Source organism: Vanessa tameamea, chromosome 15, assembly GCF_037043105.1.
Source record: "Vanessa tameamea isolate UH-Manoa-2023 chromosome 15, ilVanTame1 primary haplotype, whole genome shotgun sequence".
NCBI lineage: Eukaryota > Metazoa > Arthropoda > Insecta > Lepidoptera > Nymphalidae > Vanessa > Vanessa tameamea.
Genome location: NC_087323.1, coordinates 8,258,068 through 8,268,821, shown reverse-complemented (window position 1 = coordinate 8,268,821; position 10,754 = coordinate 8,258,068). Strand labels below are relative to the sequence as shown.

Below are 10,754 nucleotides of genomic sequence, written 5' to 3'. Positions count from 1 at the left end.
AAGAAAGAGTGCAGTCCATACTTACGAGTCAAGATGCGGTGACTGCCTGTGCTGCGGAAGTGCTTTGATGTGTTAATAAAACAATAAGTTCGAAACTCGTGAAGTGTTTTATCAAAACGGGGTCATCATGTTCTTATTAAAGGTGAGATATGATATTTGATATATTTTTTAATATTATAAAACTGGAAATCTTCATTGTCTCTTTGTATAAGCGTCAAACAAAAACAACTGAACCTATTTTGTAAAACTTTTAAACAAAAAGTTCTGAGTGGATTCCAAACGGTGCTGTATTTTATTTCGCTACAATCACGAGAGCTGGTGCTGTTATTGTAACAAGAAAACGACATTTTTCATAAACAATAGCAATCGATATAAGATAAGCTCCCATTTGAACAGTATCACTATTAATATATAGGTCAATTTTTAATTAATTTTATGTTAAAATGCACTGTAGTAAAGCGGCGTGTAGATACTGGTATTTTATAAGGGATTCTCAAATATTCTCCTAATAACTAATTCTATCCAATAAAATATAATAATATGAGCAGAGTTTGAAAAGAGAATATTGTTGATTATTTGTGTATATAGATTTTTCATTTTATCGTGATGATGAATACATACATTGACTCAATACATAATATGTTTTATAAGAAAATTAACTAGATTATTGTTATTATTGAAGCTGATAGGTTCGTTAATTGTTACAGGGTGTTTTATTTATTATGTATATAGAGAATCATATATACATGATGATGATGTATGACGACCATTTATTTAATTCAACTATGCATTTTTATCTTTAAACTCTATTTAGGTAGTTGTAGTATTTTGGCATAACATACATAATCATATAATATTTGAAATATAGCCCGTTGCAGTAAAAAAACTGTAATGGGCTATAATTTAAAGTACAGTAAAGGTTTATTTATTTAAATTCTCTCTCGTGAAGGTTATCGCCGTACTTTAAACTTTTTTCAGATAAAATCCATTCAATTTAACTGTATTTTGCAACACTGGAACATGCGGTAAAATTCTTGCTAGATTGCTGTTACATTTTTGGAGTTTACTTAATGGATTGATGCAGTATTTAGAATTCCAATTACGACTCAAATCGGCCGTAAAATTCAAATCGACATTGATTTAAAAGATCCAACGATGTTACGAGAATCGATGCGATTAAATAAAGTAATTGATTAGTTTAGTAATTATATTGTAATCGATTACTTTATTTAAAATTTTCAAGGTTTTTCTTATATTTTGAGCGGTCTGAAAAGTTATATTTGATTAACAATTATATCAAAAAGCAATAAATATGAGCTATCTATTTATTATACTGTATACTATCCATTACACATTAATTTTAGATACAATTAAATTGAAGTCTATTTTCTTTTTTTTTTAGTTATCAATATGTATGTGTCCGTAAGATAATTATATTCTCACGATTAAGACGAATAATCGACTTATTCAAGGTTGGCTTGTAGAAGTAAAACAGCTGAAGTTATCATATTAAATATAACTGTTATATCGTTTTTTTTATTATTGTCACTTCGTAAACTACATATATACATATAGATGTCAATTTCTTTTGCGACCGCCATATCGGTTTCCATCGGGATCGCTCAGCCGGTAATATTTTAGTTTACGGGACTCACAAGATGGGCGGAAGCAGTTGAGTCCAAGAGGGAGGCATTAGAAGCCTGTCTGGACATAGCGAAGCTTCCTACCTATGGACTTCATGAAAAATTATGCAACTGGATCAATAGGTTTTTGGCAGATCAGAGCATCACGGTCGTTGTCGACGGTACACGATGTGACCTAAAATTCGTCAATTCTGGTGTTTCACAAGACTGTGTACTATTACCTATTCTGTTTCTTCTTTATATCATTGACTTGTTGAAAATCAGCAACATTCACTGCTATGCAGACGACAGTACCGTAAACCTTACACACCGTGCTAATATTTCTAGGAAACACGTCGATGAAAACGGGAACATACTTGTTTGTGAAATCGTGTCTTTGTTGAACATGTCTCGCACTGGGGACGGCTAAACGTAGTCCAATTCCACCCCAAAAAGAAACAACTTAGCTCATTAGCCGCTGAAAAATCATCATTTGTCGTATCTTTCCGCGGTCAATTGAAAGCCAAATTGGCATCAAAAAAGCTTGGTGTGCTCAGCAAGGTAAGACGATACTTCACGTCGATCCTTCGGCTAAAACTATACAAGGCGCAAATAGCGCAAATACTGGTCTCACCTCTGGGCGGGTGCTCCTCAGTACCAGCTTCTTCCATTTGACCGTATTTAAGGCAGAGCTGCTCGAATTATCGACGATCAAGCCATTTCCGAACTCTTTTACGTAGAAATGTTGGATCACTCTGAATCTTCTACTGCATTTTTCACGGGAAATGTTCCGAAGAATTGTTTGAATTAATGTCTGGTGCAGAATTTCACCTACAGACCTTGTGTCAAAATTCGAAGTTTCATTTGCATTACCTAGATGTCCAAAATTCCACTAATAAAAATATATTTAAGAAGGGAATAGTAATTTTTCCCGCTATATTCGACCGATAATTTGACACGCATAAATTGGACATTAGGCGTCGAAGATATCTTGTCAAAATAACTCACATTACTAGTGGGTCTCTCGCGAAACTTCGTGTTTATTCAAAAGATTTTTTAGGAATTTAGGAACCTCTCATTTCATTGTAAACTACAAGTCACACATCTACATTTGGGGACAAAATGATGAATCCTTATTTAAATGTAATTTTTAATGTGAAATAGTATATACTTTATCTCTATACATCATCTCAATTAGAATTGAAGTTAGTCGATAACAATTTACTTTATGTTTTTTTTATACAGACGTATTATCGCTCTCTAACCGGCCAGTAACGTTTATCCGCTTCGTAAAATTAATTCTTTGTTAAATTGTTACAAATTAGTAGATTGTAATCAAGAATCCTCTTTATTTTAAAATCGGCTTACGCTATTAATATATAAGAAGAGTTAGCCGTGGATGTTTTACTATAAATGTAGATAAAATTTTCAATCTTAAATTTAGAGATTCTGATTATACTGGTTCTAATTATGATATACTTAACATTTAATACAAACAATGAATACGTTAGCATGTCAAATTGTTTCATAATATTAAAAAAACGTGCGTGTACTTATGTAGGCCCCTGAAGACTTCTATTTCTTCAGTGTGTTATTTAATTAAATATATTCTGTAATTGTATGTAAATAATTAATTATAATAAAATGAAAAAATCTACTGTAATTTTCTCTTTTGTCGCCACTACTATAATACTTACAAATTTAAACATTAACAATTTAAATTCGTCGCCAAAAAAGTATAATTTCAATGTTACGGTTTACATGAACGAAATTTAAATTAATTTGGATTTTGACAAGCTTTTTGTTTGATTTTAAAAATCAATTTATCTTTAGCGACTTTTATTGTTTGTTTTAGTAGCTTTATAAATTATAGTAGCTTAGAACATAAAAATTTAAACCATTCTTAAGAGCTTAATTTATTTAAAGACAATATATTTTTTTAAATTAGCGTCCAAGCGTCCAACTAATTTACGCAATTAGATATTTTCGGTCAATACGGCGGTTCGCTAGTATTGAATAATTTTTATTTAACACTACCACCTGAAGAAAATGAGAAGTGCACTTATCATGATATTATTTAATAGGTATATTTGTTTTATAACGTTTATTTAATAATTGATTTATGTCATATTGAGAAACATGGTTAATTATTTTATTGTGAATCATAGATCAATATGACCATGACTTATACATAATTATGTTGGTCCAAATTTGGATATTTGAGACTGCCAAGAAATTTGATTTGTTCGCTGTGAACGTTTTTTTCTTTGCACATAAGATCTGTGATTATTTAACTTTATTATTTTGATGAAATATGAAAGCTGAAAAAAACAGTTTTTTATACGGATAAAACATCGTATTAGTTCGTCCATTTTGGATAAAATATCAACAAAGTATATATTCAAAGCTTACTCGTTCGTCGCTCTTTATATTAGTGAAAACCGTATCAAAGTCCGTTGAGTAGTTTCGAAAAAGAAAACGGAGGTATAGACAAAAACAGAACAGAAATATTGTATATAGATTAAATTGCACTTTAAAAACATATTTGCTTTACATAATCATAACATAATCAGCCTGTAAATTTCCCACTGCTGGGCTAAGGCCTCCTCTACCGTTGAGGAGAAGGTATGGAGCATATTCCACCACGCTGCTCCAATGCGGGTTGGTGGAATATACATGTGGCAGAATTTCGTTGAAATTAGACACATGCAGGTTTCCTCACGATGTTTTCCTTCACCGCCGAGCACGAGATGAATTATAAACACAAATTAAGCACATGAAAATTCAGTGGTGCCTGCCTGGGTTTGAACCCGAAATCATCGGTTAAGATGCACGCGTTCTAACCACTGGGCCATCTCGGCTCTTTTTTTTTCTTTTTTATTTGCTTTAAGTAATAAAAAAAATGTAAGGCGGCTTAAAGTCAACTTAGTGTTTTTATTAAATTAATTTGGGTCGGTAATAAAGACATTTGAGCAATTCGGTTCTTAATTATTTATGACTATAGAATTTTACTGAATTAGAACACACATTAAGTTCAATTTTTTATCGATTCTTATTTAAAATAAATCCAACTCTAATTTAATTATTCCTCAAAATGTAAAAGTAAAATGATAATTACACAATAACGGTAAACATTTCTGCTTAAATAATATTTTATGTTGAAATAAAAAGTGATCGAAACAAAAACTACAGAGACAGAACTTTTGCAATATTTGGTGAAGTTAGGACACTCCACATATGGTTCGTTCCAGTTTAAGATTTTTCTTATTATTTTTATTATACGTTCTGGCGAATGGTTTCTTGAGTTGTTTTGAAATTTATTGAAAATTATATATGTCCATCTTGAGATGGGCAGATGGCAGTTTACAGATATATAAGGTAATATTAAAATATATGAGCAGCTGGACTAATATTCTTTATATAATTGCTCTATATCTTGTTTTGTGACGTTTCATGTTGTACCTTATACGTCTTTGCAAACATATGTACTCACTATTTTCTAAATAATCTAATTTTTTACTTAAATATCATAATTAATATGTCTAAATCCTCAACTAGGCCCTAAACTACTCATTGTAATCATTTCAATGGTTTAGTTTAGGTACATTTATAATATTAGTCAATTCATTAATACAATACTCGTACATAAAACTGAATTGTCTTCTCATGGTGATACGTGATCAAAATGATTTTAAAAAGTTTACACGTATGACAAGCTATATAAAGCAATTGCCTGTACTCTATCGTATATCAAGTCGATATCCTTGCAGCTTGCAGAGACGAAGTTTTTTTGATAAATAACTCAACATGCTTCACCTAGATTTAACTTGATATGTGTATGCAGTTAATGTGTAATTCATGTATTATGACATAATACTTACGACCTAAATATGAAATATTGTGTCTTTGTATCTATAAAACTATGTAGTATAATGTATACAGCAAGCTTAAAAATTAAATGAAGGCTAAGGATAAAATGCCACAGTGATAGCATTACATATTTGTACCCAATGTTTAGGTAATCGCTAATCAGGGTTACAAAGGTTAGATGGTTATAATTTTATGTAAAAAATTTGCAACATGTCTCATTAAATAATAAGCTAATATATCAAATCTTGCAATAAAAGGGATATAGTAATTGTCTGATTTGTTATATTTTTCTACATACTCGGTAATAATTTAATAAGAAAATATTAGAAATCACACATTAAATATTGAGTCTTAGAAGTAATATTGTCTGATGTGATGTGAAGTATTTTTGGTAATCAATAAATACCTTGATCTTGTCATCTTATTTTTATCGGTTTATGTCACGATCTTCGGGATAGCTAAGATTAGTTATAGTTCGAGTTAAGGTAAGAGTATATCATTATTATAATCACCAGTCAGTGTGTGTTAAAGGTACAAAGGACATAACATCTTAGACTATGATTCGTAGGGCATTAACGTCGAATGGGATTTACACACCTTGCTTGCAAATAACTACAGGTAAAGGTAACTACAAATATGAGGCAAATAACCCTGTTTAAATAAAAAGCTAACCTCTCAAGATCTAATCTCAATCAGTGAAGCTATTTGTAACGATAATTTATCAATGAATTTAATCGTATTACGTATTCGCCATTGTTTGTGCCTACGCTTTTTGGTGTCATTTTTTATATTAATATTAAATATAAATTTTAAAAAGCGTGGGTTAAATGTATTTTAATATATAACGTTACAAAACCATGATATATGATTTGTATTTGATAGTTTGTTAATGTTTTGTAATACAGCTGGTAGACATTATATATTATACATTGTATGCTTATAATATTTTTTGAGAGAGAATGAGTGACGTTGAATTATTCATATATATGTCAAAATCTTTACCAAGAAGCAAAATTATTATTTAATGTGATAAAAAAAAGTCTTCTTAAAGTTAAAACAGGTTATATATTTTAATTTGCTTAGCGTATGTTTTCTATAATATACGCTAAGCATATTAAAAGATATATATTATAAACGCGAAAGTAACTCTGACCGTCTGCACTCCTTCACGGCCAAACCACTGAAACGAATTTGATGTTATTTGGGATGAAGTAAGCTTGAAGTCCAAGAAAGGACATACTATTTTTTTATGCGTAATGCTTGACGACCAACCCCTAAAACTTTAGCAAAGCCGGGAGCGACAACTAGAACAATATATTTTGTCTGACTCTTCCTTTGCGTTATAACATTATAAATACCTAATTCTGTACAAGTTCTAATATTTATTGCATTATAATGTAATATGTTTACGATTATAATGAAAGCAAAACGATGAAACTCCAATGTGACTATAAATTTATAACTATAAATATATATAATAAAATAAGTGACCTCTCTTATCAAGAGGTTAAATATGCAGAAACTGACGTGTTATAAAAAGTAAGTTAGTTGACTAGTTTAAATAAAAAGTAGTAATTTTTAAATTATATAAGAACTTCTTTCTATGTCGCCATGTCAATCACCTGTTAATAAGATGAGTTGAGAATTATAAAAATTTTGACCCCTTGACACTTGTATTTATGTGATGTAAATTAATATGCTTAGTAACGTTTCAATGCAGCATAAAACACATTTCAATGGCGTGACCAATCTGATTTTAATTCTAATAATTATACTTTCATGTAATTTAAAATCTAAATAAAATAGTAACGTTAAAGTAAAGCAACAGCCATCATCCCATCTTCCTTTGAGGAGAAATCTTTAAGCTTATTCCACTACATTTTTTCAATACGGATTGGTGGAGACATATTCATCCGAAACATGCAGGACGTTTTCGCCCGAGTACGTCCGATGTAAAGTAGAAACACAAACCAAACATATTTTTTAATTATTGGCAAATATGGAAAAGCAAATAACTTTATTATGAAAGTAAAAAGTAAACTAAGACAAAGTATTACATCAAAATAATGAAACAAATGTTCTTTTATTATTATTATTATTAATATAAAACAATAACAAAGTAACGGAGTTCAAGAAAAAGCACTTTCAAAATTACGTATCTTCGATCATCGCATGTGATGTGAAATTAAAAAACAAAGGAACGCGTAATATAACGGTCGCTTTTATATATTATAATTTCACATATCAATCTGTTTTTATGTTATGAATATCATTTGCATGTTCCGAATATTACATCAGAAGTATATTTCTTTATATCTTAACAAATCTAATGAAACCGAGAGATTGTTTGTTTTTTTGATTGAAGCGATAATCTCTAACTACCAGTCGGATTTGAAAAAATCTTATTGCTTCTAATAGTCTAATCGTTGAGAAATATTATAGGCTATTTAACATCAACACGGTATAGCCCAAGAGGGTGGAGCAGGACGCTGGTGATATAAATTATTAATTATCTATCTATATAGAAATAATCAAATTGCCACAGACTGAGACGCACCACGAAATCTCTTAAATTATAGGTCTAGTGCATTTGCAATTTATCATAGTTAGTCCTTTCGCGACGTAGGTGCTCACTAAGAAAGTTTGTTTGTATGAATTTTATCAGTGCGAAGACGGACAATTATTATTTATATATATTATATTGTTAAATATTATTAGATAAATTAAGTAATTATAAAGTTACTCATTGTAAAATAATTATAAAAATAGATTGTTAGATATAGTTTATTCTACCAGAACATACGTTTGCAAAACTATTTATATATTACAAAAAATAAGTAAACATATCATCATTATAAACATACAATTGAATGCGTATAATACTAACTTGTCACTATAATAATGTTAATCAAGGAAACCGCAAGTTACATCCACCAGAAAGTGGAATGCAATTAGATAACCACATAAATTGAGAGTAAAAGCTGGCACGCTCCCTTTTACAAGTGCGTTGCTATAGCAACCGGTTTCATAATAAACTGTTGTGTGTTTTTTTTCCATTCACCGACTATGCTCGCTGTAATGATAGGATCTGGTTATCCCGCGGCACACCTAATCGCACCTTTTTTAGCGAATCAGTTCACTGACCACGGACATACCTTTACATCTATTTATTTATACTAATGTATATGTTTTAATGTTTCAGATAGCACCAATTTTTCTACTGGCTCTCATAGTTGTAGCTGAGAAAAAGATAGAATTACAGGATATAGAAGAAGATAATTTAAGAAGCGAAAAGGAAAAACAATATGAGAAGTCAGAAGGACAACAGCAAGGTTATGGTGCTTCAGCTCCTGGCTTAGTACCACTTGACTATCTCAAAAATAATTTCGTCCAATACTTTAACCCAACTCAAGCGCCACAGCAAAATCGTTATGTACATCAATACGCTGTTACTGAACAGCCAGAAAGGCCACCCGTTACTCCGAAACCTCAATATGGAACACCAACACAACAAGCGATGGTCGGGTATTTGTCAAATGTACCAATGCAAATTTATTTGGTTCCTCAATACTACAATGAACCTACAGAGCAAGCGGCGCGTCCTCGACCTGAAGTTCAACTACCTGCGCCAGCTGTCACTCAAGTGTCTTATCAGGAACCACAAAATGTCCAACAGCACACTGGTTACATTCAAGTGCCTACTTATGTGACACCAACGGGTAAAACATATCTACAGCCATACAGTGCTCCTGTATCGTATTATAGTTACACTCAGCCGACAATAGCACCGGCTCAGGCCTCTGTTACACCAGTTTTGGCATATCAAATGCCAGTTGTTCACTATCCCACTGCTATATCTGCACCACCACCAAAGGATTATTACCAAAATCATCAATACATAGACACAAATTCAGTTGATGAAAGTCAAAATAACGATTTAAATAATCCTAAGTCATATCCTAGTCACTTTGAAGAACCATTACCAAAACCTTCGGGTTCAGGGTATCCAAGGTACTACAATTCTCGGACGCCTATTAGAGATGAATACAGACATCCTATAGAACTGCCCAGTCCAAGCCCACTGCTTCTGAAGGCCCCACCGGCACATTTAGCACATATTCCAAAAGCTTTGCCATTTTATCGTCCTTCAACGAAACCCGTTTACCCAACTGGAGGAGGATACATATCGAGTACGTTTACTCCTAGACCGAATGAAAATTACGCGATTCCTTTAAAAAGACGCCCGACATCTTTATTGGATTCTTATATACCGTCTAGTATTCAGATAGAATATATGAAAAGAGGTTATACTAAAGATTCATTATCCGCTTACGAAGCGTTATCAAGTGGCAGACATTTATCCCAGTTGCCGCAGTCGTCTGTTATTCCGAGACATTACGAGCGAGGATTTCTACCGAATCAGATGTATCATACGGCTGCAGGTGGTATAACATATGGACATCACAAAAGAGCTCCAAAACTGGATAAAGTTTCACAAAAATAGTCTTTATTAGGTTTTTTAGACCTGTATAATGATTAAGAGAATAGTGTAATATTTATCACACGTTATGTTAAGATTTTACTTAGCTATATTGACTAGTTATAATTCGTTTAATTTTACTGTTTTATCTATTTTATTATAATACGATAAGAAATTTACATAATAATTATCACAAAGAATTTCAATAAAAAATCCATTTGATAAAGAAACATTTCTGTAAGAAAACAGAACTATAACACCTTTAATTCTCGTTAATAACATTAAACATAATTTACAATAAATAATCTGTAATTTATTGCTTTAAAAAAAAAAACGCTTAACCCTATTTAAAAAAAAAAAGCATTGAAAATTTAGTTATAAAATCAGAATGTGACTGAATTTTCTTTTTAAGATTCTTCTATTTTATTGTAAATACCTTGATTTGATATATTTATAAAATGATTATTACTAAATATTAAAATGTAAGAGAGAGTTTTAACGAGGCTTGTCATGTGTTTTAATAGTTTAAATAATCGATAGGTCAGTATTTTATTATATATAGAACAGTTATATAGTATTAGCAGATATTAATTGTTAATAAAAATAAGTAAAATTATAAATATTTGTTATGAGTATCTTATTTTTTAAAGTCCTTTACATATTTATAGAAAGTTTGCAGTGTCATATCCTACTTAAAACTGCAGAAGGCAGATTTGAAATCTGTAAATAATCATTTTTTGGAATTCTAAATCGCAGTAAAATGCAAAATCTTAGGTTCCAGA

The 10,754-nt window shown here is 31.0% G+C and overlaps 1 protein-coding gene across 1 annotated transcript; it reads left to right on the top strand.

The window, feature by feature from the left end:
- Nucleotides 1-10,151, top strand: LOC113399654 (uncharacterized). The gene is made up of 2 exons (XM_026638832.2): nt 1-142; nt 8,695-10,151. The coding sequence occupies exons 1-2, from the start codon at nt 128-130 to the stop codon at nt 9,994-9,996; spliced, it is 1,317 nt and encodes a 438-aa protein (XP_026494617.2). The 5' UTR covers nt 1-127; the 3' UTR covers nt 9,997-10,151.
- The last annotated feature ends 603 nt before the right edge of the window (nt 10,152-10,754 follow it).